We start from the raw sequence: 25,022 nt of genomic DNA, 5'->3' as shown, positions 1-25,022 counted from the left end.
AGAAATGCTATTAATATCTTATGATATAAAGCCCAATGACATAGAATAATTTTCTGTTATATACACAATTCTAAGGAAAATCTTAGATACTTAATATACAAGTGTGCATTAAATAGTGTACAATAGATAAACATATAATTGGTTAACAATTATATTAGCCTAAATATCTAATTTTATAATATGCATTATATCATCCAACGATGTGGTACAAGCTTGTGTGCCATATAGTACAGTTGTATCAGTAAATCGGTATTTATGTAACATGTAGCAGTCTATTATACTCAACTCTCTAGGTATCAACATAATTTTATTAAACTGCAAGATATTGTTTTGTATAGCTTAATAGATACCATTTCATGTTAATAATATATTTTTTTCGCTTCACCATATGGTGTGTGGGATTTTAAATCCCTGACCAGGGATCGAATTTGTGCCACCCGCAGTGTAGGTGCAGAGTCCTAACCACTGGACCACCAGGGAAGTCCCAAAAATATATATTTTTAAAATATGTATTTATTTGGCTGCACTGGGTCTTAGTTCCAGAACCTTTTAGTTGTGGCATGCAACTCCTGGATGTGGCATGTGGGATCTAGTTCCCCAACCAGGGATTGAACACTGGGCACCCTGTATTGGGAGCACAAAACCTTAGCTACTGGACCATCAGGGAAATCCCCCAATAATAATTTTAATAGATCCTTAAATCAATCAGTTACCATGTGGTAGGCTCTAATTGGTTTCCTCATGGAATCTTCACAATCCTAAAAGGAGGGAACTATCCCAAATTAATCTAGTGGACAAATGAAGAAACTGAGACCCAGAGGCAAGAAGTTAACTGCCCAGCAGGAGGCCCAGGTGTGTGTGGGATCCCACTTTGGGACTTAAGTCCCCACAGGAGCAGGAAGGAGCTGGTTGCCCCCCTCAGGGTTCCCCAACTTACAAAGCCCAGGGCACTCATCTGCATAAAGGGTGGCCCAACTAGTGGCCATGGGTGGCTCAGGCAGCCCCTGGTGAGATGAGGATTAGTATTCTGGGGGATGTAGCCTGGCTCTGCTAAAGTGTCTTTTTGCTATAACTAAGAGATTTTATGCAAATAGAGAGACAGTATAGTAAAATGGTTAAGAACCTTGGCTCTGGGTTCAAATTCCTGGCTCAACCTCTGTGTGAGCTTGGGCAGGTTGCTCTACCTCTCTGTGCTCAGCTTATCTGGAAAATGAGCATCATAAAAGTACTGACTTCCCAAGATTATTGTGAGGAATACAGTCATTGCTCAGCAACTGCAGAGGCTTGGTTCCCAGACCCCCTTGGAAAGTCTGTCCCGTTTTATATAAATTGTATAGTATTTGCATGTAACTCACATACATCCTCTGCTGCTGCTGCTAAGTCAGTTTAGTCGTGTCTGACTCTGTGCGACCCCATAGACAGCAGCCCACCAGGCTCCACCGTCCCTGGGATTTTCCAGGCAAGAACACTGGAGTAGGTTGCCATTTCCTTCTCCAATGCATGAAAGTGAAAAGGGAAAGTGAAGTCGCTTGGTTGTGTCTGACTCTTCGAGACCCCATGGACTGTAGCCCACCAGGCTCCTCCATCCATGGGATTTTCCAGGCAAGAGTACTGGAGTGGGGTGCCATTGCCTTCTTCGCATACATCCTCTGGCAACATTTAAATAATCTTTGTGCGTGTGTGCTAAGTCTCTTCAGTCATGTCTGACTCCTTGCAACCCTATGACCTGTAGCTCGCCAGGCTTCTCCGTCCATGGGATTCTCTAGGCAAGAATACTAGAGTGGGTTGCCATGCCCTCCTCCAGGGGATCTTCCCGATCCAGGGATCAAACCCAAGTGTCTTATGTCTCCTGCGGTGGCAGGCGGATTCTTTACCACTAGCACCACCTGAGAAGCCCAAATCATCTTTAGATTATTTATAATACCTAATACAGTGTAAATGCTATGGAAATAGTTGTACATACAATGTAAATGCTATGGAAATAGTTGCAGGCCTGTGCCAAATTCAAGTTTTGCTTTTCGGAAACTTCTTGAATTTAAATGCATGCTCAGTCTCTTCAGTCATGTCCGACTCTGTGCAACCCTATGGACTGTAGCCTGCCATGTTCTTCTGTCCATGGGATTCTCCAAGGCAAGAATACTGGAGTGAGTTGCCATGCCCTCCTCCAAGGGATCTTCCCGATGCAGGAATTGAACCCACTGAGTCTCCTGCATCTTCCGCATCACAGGTGGATTCTTTACCGCTGAGCCACCCAGAAAGCCCCTGAATTTAAATATATATATATATATAATTTAAGTATATGTATATAATTTATATACAGTTGGTTGAATCTGCAAATAGGAAACCCACAGGTATGGGGGGCAGCTGTACTTCATTTATTTAGGTCGTGTCCTTAAAACCATGCATGGCAAGGACCACACATGTTCAATTTCCCCTCTAAACAATGTAAATAATGACAGGATTGTTGTGAGAACTAAAAAATGACATGCAGGAACAGGTCCTAGCTCAGGGCCATTAATGCAACAGGTACACAAAAGACATCTGCTCTGGCTAGTACTCCTTCCTCATCAGTTTTTATAGTAGTGATAATGAAGATGAATTTCCTTGTATAGGGAGTTTTTAAATACAATTTTAAAGATTATTTCCATTTACAGTTATTACAAAATATTGGCTATATTACCCATGTTGTATAATGTCCTTGAGCCTGTCTTGCACCCAACAGTTAGTACCTCCTACTCCCCTCCCCTTCATTGCCCCTCCCACCACTAGTAGCCACTAGCTTGTTCTCTGTATTTGTGAACCTTCTTTTTTGTTATATTCACTAGCTTGTCGTATTTTTTAGGTTCCACATGTAAGTGATATCATACAATATTTGTCTTTCTCTGTCTGACTTATTTCGCTTAGCATGCTGCTGCTAAGTCGCTTCAGTTGTGTCCGACTCTGTGCGACCCCATAGACGGCAGCCCACCAGGGTCCTCCATCCCTGGGATTCTCCAGGCAAGAATACTGGAGTGGGTAGCCATTTCATTCGCTTAGCATAATACCATCCAAATCCCTCCATGTTGCTTCAAATGGCAAAATTTCATTCTTTTGTTAATGACTGAATAGTATTCCATTGTGTATATGTACCACATTTTCTTTGTACATTCATCTGATGATGGATAGTTAGGTTGCTTCCATCTCTTGGCAATTGTAAATAATGCTATGAATACTGGGTGCATGTATTTTTTTTTGAATTAATGGTTTTTTTGCTTTTTTCGGATACAAACCCAGGAGTAGAATTGCTGGTTCATACGGTAGTTCTATTTTTAGTTTTCTTAAGAAACTTCCATACTATTTTCCATAGCAGCTTCACATGTATTGGTACAGTTTTAAGTGCTGGAAATAATCTAATTTAATACTTGCAGCAGCCCTGTAAGGTAGGTGCTATTAATATCCTCCTTATTAATTGAGGAAACTAAGCACAGAGAGGTGAAGTGACTTATTCAAGGTCACACAAAGGAGTGGCAAGGCAGGAATTTGGATCCAGCCCGGCATATTCTTAATCATTGTGTGTGATGCTTTCTTTTTAAAAATTTTTAAATTTTCATTATTTATTTATTGGCTGTGCTGGGTCTTTGTTGCTGCATGGACTTCTCTAGTTGCAGCCAGCGGTGGCTACACTCTATTTGTAATTTGCGGGCTTTTCATTGCAGTGGCTTCTCATTGCAGTGGCTTCTCTTGTTGCAGAGCGTGGGCTCTAAGGAGCGGGTTTCAGTAGTTGCGGCACATTGGCTCAGTAGTTGCAGCTCCCGGGCTTTAAAGTACAGTCTCAGTTGCTGTGACTCATGGACTTAGTTGCTCCGCAGCAGCTGGAATCTTCCTGGACCAGGAATCGAACCCGTGTCTCCTGCCTTGGCAAGCAGAATCTTTACCAGAGCCACCAGGGAAGCCCTGTATGATGCTTTTTAAAGCCAGGAGAACCGGGTGCTCATTCCGACTCTGCTGTGTGACGTCAAGCAGGGCCTTCACCACTCAGAGCCTCAGTTTGCTTTCTGTGAAATAAGAGAATGATGGCACTATGGCGTAGAAGGACAGAGGGTAGCTATCTTATAGACACTCCCCCTGAGCTTCCTCACCCCAAGCACACCTTTGGCAGAGGTTTGGAGTCTGCGGGCCGGGCACCGTCTAGGGGCGGGGCCTTGGTCGCCCTGGTCCAATGGGAGCCCGGGGGCGGGGACCTCCTCCCAGCTCTGTCCAGCACACGAGTCCTCCACGCAGTTCCATCTACCCCGCGGGTGCCTCTGGTGTCCCCAGAGGTCTCCGACCCCAGCCCGCCCCCAGCCCACCCTCCCGGCCTTCAGCCCCCTCCTCAGTCCCCGACTTCAGACCGACTTCAGACGCCTCGGGCTTCGACATCATGGGTGACGGAGGAGAGGGCGAGGATGAGGTCCAGTTTCTGCGGACGGTGCGTATCTCTGTGTTGGGATCTCTGGGACTGTCTCTCGGGTCCCTCTGAGTGTCTCTGTCTCTGAACTCTCTGCCCTGATTGCTTGTGGTCACTGAGACTCACGGTATCTTCCTCTATCCCTGTGGGTGACTGTCACTCTTTCTCTTTCTCTCTCAGTCTTCCCCTACCTTCCTTGCCAGAGAACCAGCAGAATTTGGGACTGCAAAATGGGGAGTGGGGGTGTCTTCTGCCACCTTCTCTGACACTAGCAATTTGTCCCAGAGAACAGGGCCGCTGAGAGAGCACCCCCCTCCCACCTCTCTGGAAGCAGGCACTTGGGGAAGGTGGTTCTAATTCCTGAGCTTAATTTAGCTGTCCCCCTCCCCACCCCCACCCCCCCCCCCTAGCCCTAATTCTCTTCTTGCTTCAGACTCTGACCTATTTAAATTCTTGGGAAGGGGGCTGGTGTGGGTTGACAGACCGAACTCCTTTGAACTCCCAGCCCTGGAGGGTCTCCTGAGGGTCCCTCTGGTTCTGGGTCTTCTTTCTTCCCCCACTTGGTCTTCAGAGGAGGGTCAAATATGGATGCTAATGGTCTCTGGGTGGTGTCTCTCCGGATCTGTCTCTTTGGGTTGTCTGCACCTCTGTCTCTCTCCATCTCTGTCTCCCTGTCTCTGGCGTTGTTCTTCAGCTTCAGGCCATCTGCGTTTCACACTGCGTCTTCAGTGTCAAAGACTGTGTCTCTCCCCGCATTTCTGATCCTTGGCTGGCAGAGGGTGGCGGGGGGCAGGGCAGGGTACTGGAACAACAGGTGTCCCTCCCAGAATAGACCGTTTTTCTGGGGCCTGGGCAGGGGACAGGGAGAGAGGATGGAGGAGGGGCTGCCCATCTCAGAGTCCTTCCCATTTTTCCTCCCAGTGGTTCTGCTTGGTGTAGGGGTGTGAGGAGGGGAGGGGACGTTCTCAGTCCTGGGCCAGGTCTGCTGATCCTGCACTAGCCCTTCCCCACCCGCTCCCGGCCCTGGGAAATGCTGACACAGCATTCCGGCCCCAGAATAGGGCCCTGGTGAGCCAGCTCTGGTTTCCTGGGAGGGAGGAACAGCTGGGGCTGGTAGTGAAGGATGGGGACAGCTGGACATTCGGCCACGGGAGGAGGCCTAGCTTCACCCTAGACGCTTGCCCCAGCCCCAGCCCCTTAGCAGACATCATGGGTTGGGCTCTGCCCTGCTCCCCAGCCCTAATAAGACCATGGCCATGGCTATGAGCCCTTGAGCAGCCACTCTATGTCAGGCGCCATGCCCAGGGCCTCAACCTCCAGAGGCATCTAATTATATCCTTGCCGCTCTATCTTCTGAGGTAGGGCCCTATCTTTATCTCCCTGGGAGTTTTGAGGGAAACCGAGGCCTGAGTGGCAGAGTCACTGACCAAGGTCAAGGCCAGGAAGTGTCATCTCTGGATGCCCCTGGGTACAGCTCTCCTGCTTTCACAAGAGGAAAACTGGACTCTGACTTGCCTGGGTAGTCAGCATTGGGTTCTAGAGGCTTGGCCTTGGCATCTCTTGGCCCCAGACTGGGTCCATTTTACTGAACTTTTTTGAGGTTATCAGGTGATTTTCTCAAACTCTCATCCCACTAGTAAGAAATATATTTTATATTGCAACCCAGTACATGCATCTATACACATGTATTATAAAAAGTCAACTTTGTTGAGTTATAATTGACAGGCAATAAATTGTACCCATTTTAGGTGTTATAGTTGACAAGCTGTACATGCCCATGTAACCATTATCATAATCAAGACATAGGATATTTCCTTTACCCCAGAAAGTTCTGTTGGGCTCTTTTCAATAATCATCCTGGCCATCTGCTTTATGTCACCATAGATTCCGTTAGTCACTAACCAGTGTTTTGTGTAAAGTATATGCTCATTTGTCTTGCTTCTTTTGCACACTGTAATATTTTTGACATTAATCTATGTAGCATGTATTAAGAATTCATTCCTTTTTTGTTGCTAAGTATTCCTTTGTGAATATGCTGCAATTTGTTTATCGGTTCACCTGCTGATGGACATTGGGTTGCCTCCAGTTCATGATATTATGCTCAAATTAGGTGCACTCACACACGCCTATTTTTAACTGAAACAAGTTTCATAAAATGTAGGTAGCCCTTAGAACACGAGGGGCATGCTGCTATTTTCTGTTCTTGCTCTACTTTTATTTCACTTTTTAAGCATGATGGCCATGGTTCCCAAATTCCTTTCATTTCCTTCTGATGCGTGGCAACATCCAGCCCTGCGCAGGCTGGGATTCATCAAAGCTTGGCCCAGGTCAGAACCTCCTGGGGGCTGGCTAATGGTCCAGATTCCCCGCTGACCCCAGAGCTACTGAATCAGGCTCTTGGTGTTGAGGGGGAGAGTAGGGCAGCTAGGAAGTTGCCTTTTTAACCAGCCTCCTCCCACTTCATTCTGATGCAGGAGAAAGTTAGAGAATCATTGGCATAGGAATTAGGCTCCCTGTCTCTGGTTTACATCTTGATTTTGACATCTTCCTGTTTCCTAACTTTAGGCAAGTGATTTTTATTTTTCTTTCTGAGCCTCAATTTCCCAGTCTGGAAAATGAGTACAAAAATATGTACCCTAAGGGTTCAAGGGGTACATGCAAATATGCCTCTGAGCTCATCTCCCACTTTCTCCCTTACTCTTGAAGACAGCACCACCAGGCTGTCTCCCTTGCTTTTTCTATTTTTTTAATTATTCATTTATTTGGCTGCACCAGGTCTTAGTTGCAGCATGTGGGATCTAGCTCCCGGACCAGGGATCAAACCTTGGGCCCCTGTTATTGGAAGCACAGAGTCTTAGCCAATGGACCACCGAGGAAGTCCCTCCTTTGCTTTTTCTGAACACTCTCAGCCCCAGGCCTTTGCACAGGCTGCCTCCTCTTCCTGGAGCATTCTTCCTCCAGAGATGATCAGGCCTGATTCTTTCTTGTTATTCAGACAAGGTTCAGCTCAAATGTCATCTCCTTGCAGAGGCAGTCACTTCACCCCCCTCACTGATGTCATCTCTACCCCAAGAGCCACTCACTTACATCACCCTGAGTTATTTTTTCCATAGCACTTATTACTGAAATTAAAATTATAAATTGATTCACCTGTTTTTTTTCTTCACTGAGCAGCATGCAGGATCTTAGGTTCCCAGACCAGGGATTGAACCCATGCCCCCTGCAGTGGAAGCATGGAGCCTTAACCACTAGACCACCAGGAAGTCCCTGATTCACCTGTTCATTACATCTCCCAGAAGGATGTCAGTTCCACAGCCAGGGATTTTGCCTGCTTTATTTGCTGTTTTATATCCACACGTAGTCAGTGTCTAGCACAGAGCAGATGCTCAGTGTTTATTAGATGCATGTAAAGCCCTGAGCATGAAGTCTAGCAGACAGCAGGTGCTTGATAAATGCAAACCATACGATCCTTTTGAATAGATAGCATACGCCCGGATGTCGGGGTTGGGGGTTATGGAACAGGGTAGTCCTGGGGCTCCTCCTCCCAGGCTGGATAGAAAGAAAGAGGGCTGTCTGTGGGGAGTGAAGCCCAGGATTTGCTGGAAGGACTAGGGGCTGTGTGACTTCCAGCAGGATGCCTAACCTCCTTGAACCTATTTCCTTGGCTGTAAAATGGAATAATCACTGCCTTACTTGGTGGTTAAACACTGAAGTCTCCATCAGTATTTCCCCCCCATCAGTTGTGATTGAAACCTCTGTCAGTAAAAATGTTGAGCATGCCCCTAAGTACATTTATATTAGTTATAAATGTAATATAGGCTACTCAACTAACATATCAAGAAGTAGTCTAGTGTTCTAAGAGTGAGGCATATTGGGAATTCCCTAGAGGTCCAGAGCTTTCACTGCCAAGGGCCTGGGTTTGAATGGGAAAAAAAAAAAAAAAAAAGCAGTGTGTGGCATATAGAGCCGCAGCATTGGGATCAAATCTCAGCTGTGTCATATTCCGGCTGTGTGACCTCAGGCAAGTCACTTCACCTCTCTGGGCCGTGTTTCCACAGGTTCAAATACTAGGACTTATCTCAGAAGGTTGTTTATTTTACCTACATTTTAAATTTATTTCAAGCTTAGAGAAAAGTTGTGAGGTTAGCTCAAAGGACTCCCATGTAGCCTTCAGTCATTTTCCCCAGATGTTAAGATGCGTTCCCTTCCCTTCTCCTTCTCCCTCTCTCCAAATGTCTTTTCCTAAACTGTTTGAGAGTAGGTTGTGGACATGATAACCTTAACTCCTAAATCCTTCAGTGTCTGATTCTTAAAAACAAGGGCTCTCTCTTACAAAGGGGAAGATGATGGCTCAGATGGTGAAGAATCCACCTGCAATGCTGGAGACCTGGATTTGATTCTTGGGTTGGCAAAATCCCCTGGAGAAGGGAATGACAACTCACTTCAGTATTCTTGCCTGGAGAATCTCATGGACAGAGGAGCCTGACAGACTACAGTCCATGGGGCCTCAAAGAATCAGATAGAACTTAGCACCTAACACTTGGTTATTGTTGGTGGTCTCTCACAAAACCACAGCACAGTTATCAAAATCAGATTTCATGGGAACTTCGCTGGTGGTCCAGTGGTTAAAACTCCACGATTTCAATGCAGGTGACATGGGTTTGATCCCTGGTTGGGGAACTAAGATTCCACATGCTGTGCAGCATGGCCAAAAAATAAATAAAAATCAGGAGATTTACTATGGCTGTGATACCATCATCTAATTCACAGGCTGTACTCACCTGTCACCAGCTGTCTCTATACCATCTTTACATCTATACTCCCCTTTATCCAGGATCCAGTCCAGGCTCTGGCACTGCATTCAAGAGTCACTAGGCAGCACTCCTTAAATGATAACTACTATTAAAACAACACACAAAAGAAAAGTTAGAGAACACTGAGCTTAAAAGCCATTTAACTCCAGGCGCCCATATTTCCCATCCTTGTGGACCCCCACCTGGGAGTCCTCTGGAGCCACTTGGCGTGGGTGCGTGCTAAGTCGCTTCAGTCGTGTCCAGATCTTTGCAGCCCCATGGACTGTAGCCCGCCAGGCTCCTCTGCCCATGAGATTGCCCATGATTCCAGGCAAGAATACTAGAATAGGTTGTCATGCCCTACTCTAGGTGATCTTCCGGACCCAGGGATAGAACCCGTGTCTCTTACGTCTCCTGCTTTGGCAGGCAGGTTCTTTACCAGGGCGCCACCTGGGAAGTCCGGAGACCGTTAGACTGGAGTTCAAATACCAGTTCCTCCTCTTATCAACCATCTGGCCTTGGACAGGCCAGGTCCCCTCATTGAGCCTCAGTTTCCATATTTTAACACTGGGATGACACTGGCTCGGATCTCATGGGGATTTTAGAAGCGTGCAGCGCCCTCAACACGAGCCCCTACTGGATAGCTGGCGAGGGTGGGCGTTACTAGCAGTATCTTTTTCACGAGAGGAAGGGGTGGACCGGGGGGCGGTGTCCTGGGGCGGCGCCGCCCCTGATGCTCCGCCCGCCCCCAGGACGACGAGGTGGTCCTGCAGTGCAACGCCACGGTGCTCAAGGAGCAGCTCAAGCTCTGCCTGGCCGCCGAGGGCTTCGGCAACCGCCTCTGCTTCCTGGAGCCCACCAGCAACGCCCAGGTCTGTGCGGGACAAAGGGAGAGGGGGTCTGACGAGCAGAGAGGCTGGGACCTGAAGAAAGGGGTCTGGGGGGGGGGGTCTGGAGAGGGGGTGCTCTCCCCACGAGGGAAAGGGGCGAGGTCTGGGGTGGGCGGAGGTCTGAAAAGAGCGGGGCGGAGGGTCTTCAATCCAAGGCAGAAGGGCTGGGAGGGTCAGGGGGTGCTAGCAGGGGGCTGACTAGGGAGGGGGCTGGAGGTTGGAGAAGTGGAGGGAGTTTGGGGTCTGAGCCTGAGGTGTACTCAGGATCTAAGGGAGGAGGTGACCTGGGGGGATGGGGTTGGGGCTGGGAGAGGGAGGGGATCTGGAGACTGACGGAGGACGCGGCCGGGGGCCTGAGGTGCCTGGGGTGGGAGGCTCAGGGGGGCGGCGTGAATCCGTGACCGCCGTTGTCTGAGGGAGGGGCAGGAGCTAGGCCTGTCTGCTGGTGATGGCGGGAGGTGGGGGTTCTCTGCGGGGAGGGCCAGGAGGAGGCTCCAGGGTTGGAATGGGCGCAGTGTGTATGCCGGGGCCGGGGCGGGGCGGGGGGATGAGGCCTCCTATGAGATTAGGTGGGGTGTGGAAACTTCTGTGAGGTTCGGGCGGGATAAAAGAGTGTGCAGGAGGAGGAAAACAGGTATTTCCCGGGATGTTGGCGCGGATGTGGGGTGTCTGAAGTGGACGGCAGAGGGCAGGGCTTCTTGGAGGGTTGGGGTCAGGTCTGGGTCTCTAAGGAGTGTAGGTATTTCGATTAGGGGCAGGGGGTGCACCAGCACTTTGGAGCTTTCAGGGCCCCGTTCACCTCTCCCTACCCGCCCCGCCCCCCAGAATGTGCCCCCCGATCTGGCCATCTGTTGCTTTGTCCTGGAGCAGTCCCTGTCTGTCCGAGCCCTACAGGAGATGCTGGCCAACACCGTGGAGGCCGGCGTGGAGGTGAGGCTCCCCCAGGCGGGATGGGTGGTGGGGACAGATGGGAAGACCTGGGGGTCATTTACCGTCCTCTCTTCTTCCTCTCTCTGCCCTGCCCCCCGCAGGCCCTCAATTTGGATAAGTGGGTAGGTCTGGCCTTGGGTGTCATCTGTTCTTGCCACCTCTCCTGACCCCAGGCCTGCCTCTTGGGCTCACATCCTGCACACAGGGGTTGGGGGTCTCCCCCACCCCAGTTGTCAAGGTCTGTGGAGCCCAGAAAAGGCCAGGCAGGCAGGAAGGAAGGGGTGGAGGCTTTTGAGCCCCCTGTTCCCCCACCTGTTCCTTCCTCCTCTTTTCCTTTCCTCCAACCCCGCTCCCAGCTCTTCTCCGCATGGGACCTCTCCCCTCATCACCTCCTGCCGCCCCAAGTGTGGGTCCCCTCTGGTCCAGGAGTGGGTCCGCCATGTGATCACGTGGCCCCATCACATGGCCCCCTCAGAGCATGGGCATGTGATGGGCATGTGATAGGGGCATGATGCCTTCAAGCACCTGGGTGTACCCACCCCTCCAAGAGGGGCTGAGTCTCCTTGTGCCCAGGGGTGAGGGGGTGGTGGAAGCACAGGGCAGGTCTCTATGGACGATGCTGCAATGTAACAACTGGCAGGACAGTACCGGTGCACAGACGTGTTATGACGGTGACAGCAGAGGGGCCAAGGTCCGTGGAACATGAGATACGGGGCTTCCCTGAGTGACCCTAGGAATCTGAACCTCTGGAAGAGGGGTTCAGCTCCCTGGGTGACTTTGGGGCCTGGCTAACAAGTTGAAGGAGGCGAGGAGGACAGAGTGGGCTTTGGGGAATATAAAACACCCCATCCACAGGCTTCTCAGAGACCAGATGCTGCTTCCCTGGGGAAGCAGGGAAGCTGAGGCAGAAAATCTGTTTCTGGTCTAAGCTGAGTTTTCTTCGAATCCAGGCCTGAGAATGGTGTTTTCTGGGGAGCATATTCCCCCCTGGTAGGCCAGATGTTTCGGGGGGCCCTGTTCTCACTCTGTGCCCTCTGTGCCCCCACAGTCGTCCCAGGGTGGGGGACACAGGACACTCCTGTATGGCCATGCCATCCTGCTCCGGCACGCGCACAGCGGCATGGTGAGTGCATCCAGGAGGGGGCGGGGCAGGGGGTGAGGGGGCAATGCCCGCCAGGAGGCTGACTCCCTGCTCCAACCCTAGTACCTGAGCTGCCTCACCACCTCTCGCTCCATGACTGACAAGCTGGCCTTTGACGTAGGACTTCAGGAGGATGCAATAGGTATAGGGGCTGGAGGCAGGGGGTGTGATGGGGACACCGCAGGCAACGAGTTGGGGTGCAGGTCTGCACCCCAGACCTTTGGAACTGAGAGTCTTGGGGTGTGGATAGACATATTCTGGACAGAGAGACTTGGGTAGACGTGGGGGAACTCTAGGCAGAGAGTCTGAGGGTGGGAATGGGAAACTGAGGCAGAAGTAATAGGAGAATTTGGGGAGGAGGGTTTGGAAGGCTTCGTGTCTGGGAATACCTTGAGGAAGAGCACTGTTACCTGGAAAATTCCATGGACAGAGGAGCCTGGTGGGCTACAGTCCAGGGGATCGCAAAGAGTCGGACATGACTGAGTGACTGAGCACACACGCACACACATTCAGAGAGCCTTTCCCACCCCCGCCCATAGGAGAGGCCTGTTGGTGGACGACGCACCCAGCCTCCAAGCAAAGGTCAGAAGGAGAGAAGGTCCGAGTTGGCGATGACCTCATTCTTGTCAGTGTCTCCTCCGAGCGCTACCTGGTGAGCAGTCCCTCCCCCACCACAGCACCTACTGTGCCCCGGGGCTGGGGGTCATGGGATCCACCCCATCTCCTCATCATGGGTTTGCTTGGTCTCTGGCCCAGTGTCCTGACTCCCAGTTTCCGGTTTCCATCCAGTTTCTGGTTTCTGATGCCCCATTTCCTGACTTGATCCCCGTTTCCTGATCTGTGACCTCTAATTTTCTGTCTGCCCATTTCTTGGCTTCCACTTTGGTTTCTGACTGACTCTGGAACTATTGTTCACACCCTATCATCTCTGACCCCTACATCCTGGTGGCCTCCAGCACCTGTCAACAGCCAGTGGGGAGCTCCAGGTTGACGCCTCTTTCATGCAGACACTGTGGAACATGAACCCCATCTGCTCTGGCTGTGAAGAGGGTGAGGACCCCAGGCTTCTAGACCCTAAGCAGATACCCCCAAATCAGACCTCCAACCTCACTCCTCAGACCCCATCTCTAGATCTCCCAATTATAACCCTCACTTAGATCTCCAACTGACCCCAAGTCTGAGACTCTAGAGCTCAAATCTCCAAACTGATTGTCAGATTCTAAATTCAGACTGCAAAGCTTAGATGCCAAACTCAAGTCCTAGAGGTCAGACCCCTAAACTCAGATCCAAAGCTTTAAACATTAAATTTGGAGCTTATCTCTTAGACTCAAAGCCTCTAAAGGCAAGCACAAGCTTATCCCTCAACCCCCAAAACCAGCCCCCCAAATTCAAACTCAGATCTCCAATCTAAGACCCCTAATTCAGACTCAAACTCAGCCAATCAACCTCAAACCTCCAACTTTAACCTTAAATCTCCAATACCATCTCCTAGTTCAGACTGCCATGCTAAGACCCTGAATAAACTGGCCCTAAAACTTTGACCCCAAATCTCACACATCAAACCTCAGGGCCTTAAGCCAGACCCAAGCTGAGACTCAAGTCACAGATAACAAAATTCAGGCCTTAATCTCAGACCCTCAAATCCACCAACTTGTAACTACAAAGCTCGTATCTCCCCAGACTCACACCCAAAAGTTAAAACTTTCAAACCTCAGACCTCAAACCTCAGATACTAGCCTCAGACCTCCAAAGTAACACTCAAAATTCAGATCCCAACTTCAGATCCAGCCATTGTACTTCTAAACCCAGGCCCCAAAGCAAGCCCTGGAACTCAGACCCCAGTGTCAGGGAATATTAGACCCAAATCTCTGAGGACGTTTTCTGACCCAACGTCAAAAATCCAAACTCAGACCTTTAAACCCCAGACCTGCAAACCTGCCAACCTCAGCCCCACACACCCAGACTGCCAAAATTATATCCCCCACCTCAGACCCCAAATCTCATGCCCCCAGCTCAGGCCTCAAACTGAGCCCAAATCTCAGACTACCACTTTGTACCTTCAAACTCAGATGAAGGGGGGTCTCAGATTGCAGACCCCCAAACCCGGCCCCCAGCTTCCCACAGGGCAGAAGGAAGGCCCCCAGTTTTGGTTCCAGACCTTTTGGGGGCTCCAGCTCCCCGTGACCACCTGCCCTTGCTTCTCGTCCAGGCTATGTGACCGGTGGCCATGTCCTCCGCCTCTTTCATGGACACATGGATGAATGTCTGACCATTTCCCCTGCTGACAGTGATGACCAGCGCAGGTCTGGGCTTGGGGACAAGAGGGTCTGGGGTCTTGGGGCTGGAGGTGGGGTGGCAGAGTTTGGCTGGGGGACTGGACCCTGAACCCTTGACCTTGCTATCTTCCATGTACGCAGACTTGTCTACTATGAGGGGGGATCTGTGTGTACCCACGCCCGCTCCCTCTGGAGACTGGAACCACTGAGAATCAGGTACAGGTCGGGTTGGGGGAGGCAGGCTGCAGGGGGGGTGTGAGGGGTTCCTGGGGGGCCTGGGAGGAGAAGAGGGTTTTGGAGGAAGAGCTGAGGAAGAGACTGGAGGGTTCTGAGGGAAAATCTGGGGTCCCTAAGGGAGTAATGAAGGTCCTTAGGGGTCTTGGGGGTGGTGAGGGTTCCTGAGGGAGAGATCGGGGGTCCTGACTGAAACTGTGGGAAGTGGAGGGGAGAAAATGACAGATCTGGGAAACTTGGGTGCACCAGAATTATCTGGGGAAGCTCTGAGGAGGCGATGAGGGCTTGAGAGAAGTTTGGGGTTCCTGAGGGAGACCTGGGGGTCCTAAGAAAGATCTGAGGGCTTGGAGGAAGGCTTGGGGCCCCCTGGAACAGGGTAGAGGGCTTGAGAAGGTTTCAACAAAGACTGTGGTGTCCACTGGAAGAACTGGGGGGCCCTCTGACCCCCACCTCGTCCTTACCCTTTGCAGTTGGAGCGGGAGCCACCTGCGCTGGGGCCAGCCGCTCCGCATCCGGCATGTCACCACTGGGCGGTACCTGGCGCTCGTTGAGGACCAGGGCCTCATGGTGGTTGACGCCAGCAAGGCCCACACCAAGGCCACCTCCTTCTGCTTCCGTGTCTCCAAGGTTGGTGCAATCAGGATGCCCGCGCTCACCTGGAGCTCTAAATTCCACTCCAGCCCCACCTCACACTTTGCAATCTCTTGTCGGAGGCGGGGGTTCCCCATTAAACTCACAGGCAGAGGAGGCTGACCTCTGACCCTTGCCCCTGTAGGAGAAACTGGATACGGCTCCCAAGCGGGACGTGGAGGGCATGGGCCCCCCGGAAATCAAGTATGGGGAGTCACTGTGCTTTGTGCAGCACGTGGCCTCAGGCTTGTGGCTCACCTATGCTGCCCCGGACCCCAAGGCCCTGCGACTTGGTGTGCTCAAGAAAAAGGTGGGTGCCTGGAATGGGGAGGGATGGGCTGCAGGAAGGGGACTGGGGGTGGTCATGCTTGGACCTTCAGGGTTTGAGCATGGGATTGAGAGAAAGAAAGGCTGAGAGAGAAACTGAGATTGAGAGACACAGGAAAAAAGAAATTTTATATATTTAGTGGGAGGGAAGTTCAAGAGGGAGGGGAAATATGTATGCTTATGGCTGATTTTCATTGTTGTATGGCAGAAATCAATGCAGCACTGTAAAGCAATTATCCTCCAATTAAAAATAAATTAAAAAAGAATGAAAATAAAGTGAAACATTTTGGAGGATTTTGTCAAATTATACTAAAAGCTAAAAAGATATGTCCTTTGGCATAAGTAATTCTGATGTTAGACATTTATCGTAAGGGAATCAATTGGATAATTGTACAAAGATTTGGGTATATTTATCAATGTAAATGTCCAGTTAAAAAAGAATATATATATATATGAAGAGAGAGAGAAATATAGACAGACATGAAGACATAAAAATAGAGAAAGATAGACAGAAATAAGAAAAGACAGAGATGGAAAGAAAAAGATGGACAGTAACAAACTGAGAATAATATTCAACCAAGTATTGAGTAGCCCAGTTGTTCTGGATGTATATGTGGAAAAATAGGCAAGCTAGATTGACCTGTTCCCTGCCTTCCCCATGCTCAGACACTGGCTAAACTGTCTCTAATGAAGTACATAGTTTTACAACCGAACAGTAGGAAAGCTATTAATACTTTTGATAGAGGGAACAGCATGTGCAAAGGCCCTGAGGTTGGGAATGAAGTTGGTCTGTTGCAGTCACAGAAAGGAGATCTAGTTTGGCTGGAGGAGAGTGAGCAAGGGGTGGATTATAGAGATGAGGGCAGAGAGGGGATGGGAACAGATTGTGTAGGGCCTTGTGGGCTGTGGTGATGGAGGTGTGGGGGGTGGGGAATCTTGACTTTTACCATGTATGAGATGGAGCCACAAGAGAGTTTTGAGCAGGCCTGGGGGTGACCTGATTAAGGGTCACAGGGTTCCTGAGCTGCTTGTGGGAACAGACTATGGGAGTGAGCAGAGCTGGAGGAGGGAGATGGGGTGGGAGGGGGCAGGTGGGGGATAACAGTGGACAACACAGGGGTTTCTGTGGAATGAGGAAAGGCAGAAGAGCCTGGTTGTATTTTGAGGGCAGAGCCAACTGGATTTTCTGACAGATTGGATATCAGGGTCAAAGGGATAGGGATTAAGGATGAGGCCATTATTTTTGCCCTTTTTGTCCTGAGCAGCTGGAAGGAGGGAAGTGCCATTAAGCGAGTCAGGGACAGCCAAGTGTCAGTTCAGGAGAACAGGCCCCAGTGCCAAGAATAGAGACATGCAATAGACTTGCTAACGGAATAAGTGGGAAGACTAGAGTGGCACCTGTTTGTAAAAAAAAGTGAGGACTGAAGTTGGATACAAGAGCAGAGGATTTAGAGACAGGCCTGGACCAGAGAAGAGAATGTGGGAGTTGTAGGCAAGTGGATGATATTTAAAGTTGCTGGACTGGGTGGGGTCCTGGACTGGGAGGTCAGCTCAGGGGAAAGCCAGCTGCCATGATGGGCTCACCTTCCAGAAAGGTGTGCAGGCATTCTGTCTGGGACATGTTAGGTTTGGGGTGCACTAGGGCTTTCTGATGGGGGGGGGATGTTAAATAAATAGGAGATACAAATGGAGAGGGTCTGGCCTGGACAAGATAGAGACAGAGAGGGAGAGAGTGAAAATCAAAGAGGGACCGAAAGAGAGAAAGAAGACAGATGCTTGGACTTACCTGGTGGTCCAGTGATTAGGAATCCACCTGCAGATGCAGGGGACATGGGTTGGATCCCTGGTCTGGGAAGATCCCATGTGCCTTGGGGCAACAAAATCCAGGCACCACAACTACTGAAGCCTGCACTCCTTGACTTTGTGCTCCACAACAAGAGAAGCCACCACAACGAGAAGCCCACACACCACAGTGAAGACCTAACACAGCCAAAACTAATAAATAAATAAAATTAAAAAGAGAAAGAGGCACAGAGAGAGAGATAGAGACAGAGAGGGAGGGAGGGAGAAAGAGACAGTGTGGGATAGACATGAGAGAGAGAGATAAAGGTAGAGAGACACAAGCAGAGGACAGAGACAGAAGGATGGAGAAAGAGGAGAAAGCTAGAGGGGAAAAAAGAGAGAGGGATTGAGGATGAAAGACACAGAGACAGATGGAGAGGGATGGTGGGGGACTGGCAGAGATCTGGTGAAAGATGGGGGCAGTCAGGGGGCTAGAGAGTGGGTGGAGGTCTGGGGAGCATGGCCCTTAGGGACTGGGTCCCCTTCCTGACTTCTCTGTTCCACCACTGCCAGGCCATTCTGCACCAGGAAGGCCACATGGACGACGCACTGTCACTGACCCGCTGTCAGCACGAGGAGTCTCAGGCTGCCCGCATGATCTACAGTACTGCCGGCCTCTACAACCACTTCATCAAGTGAGCCACCAGCCTGCCCTGCCCTGGGGGGCCAGGCCACACCTTGACCCCCGTGCTTCTGGAGTTTTTGCACCTGACCATTACATCTCTATCTCTGACATTCACATGCCCAACATAGATAAACTCCTGACCTCTATACACTTGGGGCTTCCTTGGTAGCTCAGCTGGTAAAGAATCTGCCTGCAATGAAGGAGACCCCGGTTCAATTCCTGCGTTGGGAAGATCCCCTGGAAAAGGGATAGGCTACCTACTCTAGTATTCTTGGGCTTCCCTGGTGGCTCAGATGGTAAAGAATCCACCTGCAATGCGGGAGACCTGGATTTGATCCCTGGGTGGGGAAGATCCCCTGGAGAAGGAAATGGCAACCCACTCCAGTATTCTTGCCTGGAGAACTCCATGGACAGAGGAACCTGGTGGACAGTCCATGGGGTGGCAGAGTCAGACACGACTGAGCGACTAACCACAGCTATACACTTGACCCCTAATCTGTCTCTACCAGTCATGACTTTGACATCACATCCCTGATCATTACCTAGTTTCACACCCCTGACACCCAGACCCTCGACCCTAGACATCCCTTAGCCGTGACCTATGCTTGCATGACGTGTCCTACACAGACGCTTTGCCCTTGGCGACTGTGTGAACTCAGGCCGATGCCCCTCTATCCCTGCGCCTCCGTCTCCCGCTCTGTTAAACAGGTGTATCTGTGGGAGTCCTGCGGGGACTCGGGGTGGGAGGGGGCGGGACTTGCACAGTGTTGCGGGTCCCTTGCTGACTAGTGCGCGGTCCCCGCAGGGGCCTGGACAGCTTCAGCGGAAAGCCGAGGGGCTCGGGGTCCCCGGCGGGCACAGCGCTGCCTCTCGAGGGCGTCATCTTGAGCCTGCAGGACCTCATCGGCTACTTTGAGCCGCCCTCCGAGGAGCTACAGCACGAAGAGAAGCAGAGCAAGCTGCGCAGCCTGCGCAACCGCCAGAGCCTCTTCCAGGAGGAGGTGAGGCCACAGCCCAGGAGGGCATGGTCTGTGGGCGCGGGGGCGGGGCCTGTGAGGGGGGCGGAGCCTGCCGGGCCTGGAGAAGCGGTGGTCTGAGTGGAGCGAGGCAGGAGGAAGGACCTGTCCTGTGTGAACAGAGCTGGGGAGCGGGTCATCAGGGACACGCGAGGGGGCGGAGTCTTGAGTGTCCTGACTGAGCGGTGGGCGTGGTTTTGGTGAGGGGCGGGGCGTGTTGGCAGAGCAGGGGCAGGGCCTGTGAAAGCAACTTGGGACCGGAGCCTGGAGGCCCCGGGCAGGACTTGTTTCCTTTCGTGGGAGGACGCGGCGCGGTGAGGCTAAGCTCTGAGCCAAGACAAGCCTGTGGAGGGAGGCAAGGCGTGAGAAGTCAGAGGCTGAGCTGCTGGCCTCAGGGGGCGGTGTCTGTAGGGGCGGAGCCTGCGGGATGGGAAGACAGAACCTGAGCGGGGCATGGTGAGGGTCAGGGCCAGAGAGGTTTTCGGGTTTCAGGTGGGTGGTGTAAGGAGGGACTTCAGCTTGAGTCAGAGGCTGGGAGTTTGTGTTTTACGAGGCTTGGTGGTCTCCACTCGGCGAGAGGTCTGAGTGGGAGGGGCCGAGAGAGGTGAGAGGCTGGGGCTGGACAGAGGCCCAGGGTCAGATATTTCCACACGGTGATTGGGGAGCATTTTCATTTAGGGTCTAACAGCTTGGGCCCCCTTCCTCTTCAGGGGCTCCCATTCTGATGGGGGCGGCAGACTTAGAAATGATAATACTAACAATAACAAAATTTATGGCGTGGGATTAGTATACACAAAGTGTTTGGAACAGTACCAGCACATAGAAGATGCTATATTGACTATGGTTATTATTAGCGAATTTAGCCCTTACTGTATGTTATGGGTTTTGTATACCTGATATCCTCCCCATAACCCCATGGGGGATTGTAATTCCCATATTGCAATGGGAATTACAATGGGTCACTGAGTCGCAGAGAGATTAAATAACAACCACTTATTGAACAGATATACCAGAGGGATTATAGTTGTCAACAAAACAGAAAAATCCATGTCCTTGTGGAGCTGACATGGGGGAGAGGATAAATGATCAATAAAATAGAAGGATTATAGGGTATATTAGATGATGATAATAAACGCTAAGGAGAAAAACAAAGCAGGGCAATAGTAGAGAGTGCTGCTGCTGCTGCTGCTGCTGCTGCTAAGTTGCTTCAGTTGTGTCCGACTCTGTGCGATCCCGTAGATGGCAGCCCACCAGGCTCCCCCGTCCCTGGGATTCTCCAGGCAAGAACACTGGAGTGGGTTGCCATTTCCTTCTCCAATGCATGAAAGTGAAAAGTGAAAGTGAAGTCGCTCAGTCATGTCCGACTTTTAGCAACCCCATGGACTGCAGCCTACCAGGCTCCTCCATCCATGGGATTTTCCATGCAAGAGTACTGGAGTGGGGTGCCATTACCTTCTCCGAGAGAGTGCTGGGGTTGTGGCAATTTAAGGTAGAATGGTCAGGGACTTCCCTGGCAGTCCAGTGGTACTCCCAATGCAGGGGATGCAGGTTTGATCCCTGGTCAGGGAACTAGATCCCATTTGCCACAACTTAAGATCCCATTCCTGCAACTAAGACCTGGCCAAAGACATAGATATTAAAAATAAATAAAACAGAATGGTCGGGGAGGATGACCTGAATGAAGATAGGCAGTTACACCTACACCTGAGGGAAGGGAGATAGAACAAGTACAGGGGCCGTGAAGTGGGAGTGTGCTTGAGAGTTTCCAGAATAACCAGGAGGCTGAATTGACTGAAGCTGGGTGAGCTAGAGGAAGAGTGGGAGGGGATGAGCCGGGAGAGGTGACAGGGCCAGGCCATGGCGAGGACTTTTGCTTTGGGAGTCACAGAAGAGTTAGGTCTTTGAAAGTCACAACTGGCTAGGGGCAGAGCCACTCTGTGTGACTCCAGCTGGTTGTGTTCTCTACCACGAGGCGCTGCATCTCTTACCATGAGCCCAGGATGTAGATACAATGGTTGTCATAGCAGCCTTATTGTCTGTTACTGCTGGAATGTATCCACAAATGTGGCTTCTCCATACGATGGCTATGGATGCCTCTCAGCAATGAAATGAACAAATGACAACTGCGTGAGACAATGCTCTTCATCTTTTTTAAACAAAATATTTATTTTTTTAATTGGCTGAGCTGGGTCTTTTTAGTTGTGCCATGCGGGATCTATAGTTTTGGCATCTGAACTCTTAGTTGCAGCATGTGGGATCTAGTTCCCTGACCAGGAATTGAGCCCGGGTCCCCAGTACCAGGAGCACAGAATCTTAGCCACTAGACTACCAGGGAAGTCCCACAGTGCTCTTAATCTTAAAATCTAGTATTGAGCAAAAGAATCCATGTACAAAAGGATACTTACTGTATATGTCAAGTTCAAAAAGAGGCAAAATGCCACTAGACTGTTTACCAATGTGCACATAGGTAGTAAGCATAGAGAGGCAAGGAAAGAATTTCCATACAAGTTAGGATGACAGTAATCCCTGGCTGAGAGAGTTGTATAATCAGGAGGGGCATAGAGGTGACTTCTAGGTGGCTGGCAATGCTCTCTTTCAAGGTTACACAAGTGTTCTTTATATTTGTTTGTTAAACCATAGTCACTTAATCTTTATTATTTGCAGATACTGTCTTTGCAAACATGCCTACTTGCTCAAATTTATTCGTAACCCTCCCCGCCACCAAATCAATACTTGTAGTGTATTTGTGGTCATTTGTGGACGTGTACAGAGAGGAAAAAGTTTAAGTCAGCTGATGCCATGTTTCTAGTTGAGGTTGAATAAGGTGACAGTCTGCCTTTTTATTTCAACTCTCACCTGTAAACAAGCGTCCTTTTCATATTGGTATATTGAGAGCCACACTTCATATTTTTGTGCTTTTTTGTTAATTTTGTTGATTAAAATGACCCCTCAGCACAGTGGCAAAGTGCTATCTAGTGTTTCCAAGTGCAAGACAGCTGTGATGTACCTTTCTGAGAAAATACATGAATTACAGTGTCATTGGTTGTGATTTTAATGTTAATGAATCAACAGCATCTATTAAATTGGTGTCTTTAAACAGAAACACACATAAAACAAGAGTGTGTATTGATTGTTGGAAATGTTGTGCTCAGAGACTCAGAGATGCTCCCTGAGTTTCCTCTTTGAGCCATGATTCTCAGGATTCACTAATTCAGTGCTCACGTCGACTATACAGAACTTAGCTACTGTGAAAATCAAGAATTGATTGTGCATTTTTATGTGCTTTTCTGTATATCTGTTATAATTCAAAATGAAAGAAGACAAAAGGAGAGAGAGAAGGCAAACATCTCTCTGATGGTTAGTATGGAGAGTGAGCTGAGCCAAATGGGACCAGGAGTAGGGTGCTTGGAAGTGGAAAGGAGGAAAGAAAATGCTGGAAGGAGAAGCACAGATACAGTCCTGATGTTAATAGGAATGTGTTATGCTGGGGACAGAGGCAGAGCAGGACAGAGTCAGGTCTGGGCAGCCGAGGAGGAGAAGAGGGAAATAGGAGTGAAGGTGGACACGGAGCCGGTGGCTCTGATTTAACATTATTTATGTATTTATTTGGGCTTCCCTGATAGCTCAGCTGGTAATGAATCCCCCTGCAATGCAGGAGACTCTGGTTCGATTCCTGGGTTGGGAAGATCTCCTGGAGGAGGGCATGGCAATCCACTCCAGTATTCTTGCCTGGAGAATCCCCATGGACAGAGGAGCTTAGCGGGCTACAGTTCATGGGGTCACAAAGAGTCAGACACAATTGAGCGACTAAGCACAGCACACGTGTATTTATTTATTTATTTGGCTGTACTTTACAGCATCTTAGTTCCCTGACCAGGGATTGAACCCATGCCCTCTCAGTGGAAGTGTGGAGTCTTAACCACTGAACCACCAGAGAAGTCCCTGTGACTCTAGTTTAGATCTGAGAACAAGAAGTCACTAGCTACTGAAGGATTATGAATTAGCAAATTCAAGAAAGGTAAGGAAGGGAGGGCCTGGGGTTCCTGTGATGACCCCCTATTTTCTCTATTCCAGGGGATGCTCTCCTTGGTCCTGAATTGCATTGACCGCCTAAATGTCTACACCACTGCTGCCCACTTCGCTGAATTTGCAGGGGAGGAGGCAGCAGAGTCCTGGAAAGAGATTGTGAACCTGCTCTATGAAATCCTGGGTAAGGGGCCCCAGTCTGGACTCCCCCTTGAGCACCCCGGGTTCCCAGTCCTATGGGATCTGACCCCTCTTTCCACCTTCAGCCTCTCTGATCCGTGGCAATCGTGCCAACTGTGCCCTCTTCTCCAACAACTTGGATTGGCTGGTCAGCAAGCTGGATCGGCTAGAGGCCTCCTCAGGTAGGAGAACTCACGGGGAGGGGATGGGGACTTGGGGGAGGGGAGGGCTGCATCCGTGTCAGCTCTCATGCTGGTCCCTGTGCAGGGATCCTGGAGGTGCTGTACTGTGTCCTGATTGAGAGTCCGGAAGTCCTGAACATCATCCAAGAGAACCACATCAAGTCCATCATCTCCCTCCTGGACAAGCATGGGAGGAACCACAAGGTTGGCCCCTCATCCCCTGAATTCTGAACCCTGACCTTTCCCTATGGCCCTCAAATTGCCCCCCCTTCCCCAATTTGTCCCTTACCTGGACTCTCCTGCTACAAGCTTCCATCTCAATACCGAGTCTTCAACTCATGGTTCTTAAATGAGCTCTGCGCGACATCAGATGCTTCATTAGATCTTTGAAGCAGTTTATTCAGTTTCTAATTTTGTAGTCTTCAGTGGGAGCTGCACAGATACCCTCCAGTTTGCCACAAGTGCTACTGGTTCCCATAGAATTATTTCTAACCACCTCAGATACTCGACTGCAATGCAGGAGATACGGGTTTGATCCCCGGGTTGGGAAGATCCCCTGGAGGAGGAAATGGCAACCCACTTCAGGATTGCTGCCTGGGAAATTCCATGGATAGAGGAGCCTGGCAGGCTACAATCCACGGGGTCACAAGAGTCTAAAACGACTGAGTGCCTAAACGACTAAACTGCCACCACCACCTCACATGTTTACGTTATCCACCTGGGCCCTGAAGACACTCCACTAATCTGAAAGCCTCATCTTGATCCCTGTGCTCTTTCCCTGACTGATCCTTTCACTCTTCCCCTGACCTCTCAGCTGTTACTGCTGTCTCCCCTTCCTTACATTCCTGATGTCTTATCCTAATTCAAATGGCCCCTCGCTTCTCGCCTGACCTTTCCTTTTGACCCCAATCTCGCTCAGTGATTCCTGACCTCCCACTTACATCACCTCGTCTCAGTCCAAATCTCTATCTCCCATCCTGGTGCATCATCCTTCTGGTATCCCATCCTGGGTCTCCCATAGACCCACCTCCCCCACTTCTCTGGTGCCCTCACACCCTGACCTCTGACCTTGACCTCCAGGTGCTGGATGTGCTATGTTCCCTGTGTGTGTGCAATGGCGTGGCCGTGCGCTCCAACCAAGATCTCATCACTGAGAACTTGCTCCCTGGCCGCGAGCTTCTGCTACAGACAAACCTCATCAACTATGTCACCAGGTCTGGCCCCTGACTCCTGACTCCAGGACTCAGAACCTCTCAAGCCCCTCCCTAACTCCCGGGTGGGTGGGCCTTCCTCCACCTCCCACCCTGGGACTTGACACCGGTCCCCACAGCCGTTCCCAGGTCATCCCTGGCTTCTCACACCTCTTGTCCTCTCTCCCTGCTCTGTTTCTGCCTGTCTCTTCCTCTCTTTCTGTGTTGCTCTTTCTGTCTTCCTCTGTCTCTATTTCTCCTCCACCTCTTTTTCCTGGGCTCTCGTCCACCTCTCTCTTCTCTGTCCTTTGATG

At 50.3% G+C, this 25,022-nt stretch overlaps 1 protein-coding gene across 9 annotated transcripts in view; it reads left to right on the top strand.

Moving 5' to 3' along the window:
• Positions 1-4,292: 4,292 nt before the first annotated feature.
• RYR1 (ryanodine receptor 1) overlaps positions 4,293-25,022 on the top strand; it is a 128,776-nt gene continuing 108,046 nt past the window's right edge. For 8 of the 9 annotated variants that reach the window (XM_027515916.1, XM_027515910.1, XM_027515909.1 and 5 more), the window contains exons 1-17: positions 4,294-4,447; positions 9,972-10,091; positions 10,935-11,039; positions 12,088-12,162; positions 12,244-12,322; positions 12,720-12,832; positions 13,137-13,230; positions 14,390-14,483; positions 14,598-14,672; positions 15,161-15,317; positions 15,466-15,630; positions 18,003-18,124; positions 18,920-19,115; positions 23,205-23,340; positions 23,423-23,518; positions 23,604-23,722; positions 24,599-24,732. In XM_027515916.1, the coding sequence (XP_027371717.1) occupies positions 4,400-4,447; positions 9,972-10,091; positions 10,935-11,039; positions 12,088-12,162; positions 12,244-12,322; positions 12,720-12,832; positions 13,137-13,230; positions 14,390-14,483; positions 14,598-14,672; positions 15,161-15,317; positions 15,466-15,630; positions 18,003-18,124; positions 18,920-19,115; positions 23,205-23,340; positions 23,423-23,518; positions 23,604-23,722; positions 24,599-24,732 (1,928 nt within the window). In that variant the 5' untranslated portion in view covers positions 4,294-4,399. Of the gene's footprint in view, positions 4,448-9,971; positions 10,092-10,934; positions 11,040-12,087; positions 12,163-12,243; positions 12,323-12,719; positions 12,833-13,136; positions 13,231-14,389; positions 14,484-14,597; positions 14,673-15,160; positions 15,318-15,465; positions 15,631-18,002; positions 18,125-18,919; positions 19,116-23,204; positions 23,341-23,422; positions 23,519-23,603; positions 23,723-24,598; positions 24,733-25,022 lie in introns of all 9 variants that reach the window. The other variant, XM_027515911.1, reaches the window with a different exon arrangement.

Source organism: Bos indicus x Bos taurus, chromosome 18 (assembly GCF_003369695.1).
Source record: "Bos indicus x Bos taurus breed Angus x Brahman F1 hybrid chromosome 18, Bos_hybrid_MaternalHap_v2.0, whole genome shotgun sequence".
In the NCBI taxonomy this organism is placed as follows: Eukaryota; Metazoa; Chordata; class Mammalia; order Artiodactyla; family Bovidae; genus Bos; species Bos indicus x Bos taurus.
The sequence above is the reverse complement of the archived record's forward strand: the minus strand, read 5'-3'. Positions and strand labels throughout refer to the sequence as shown.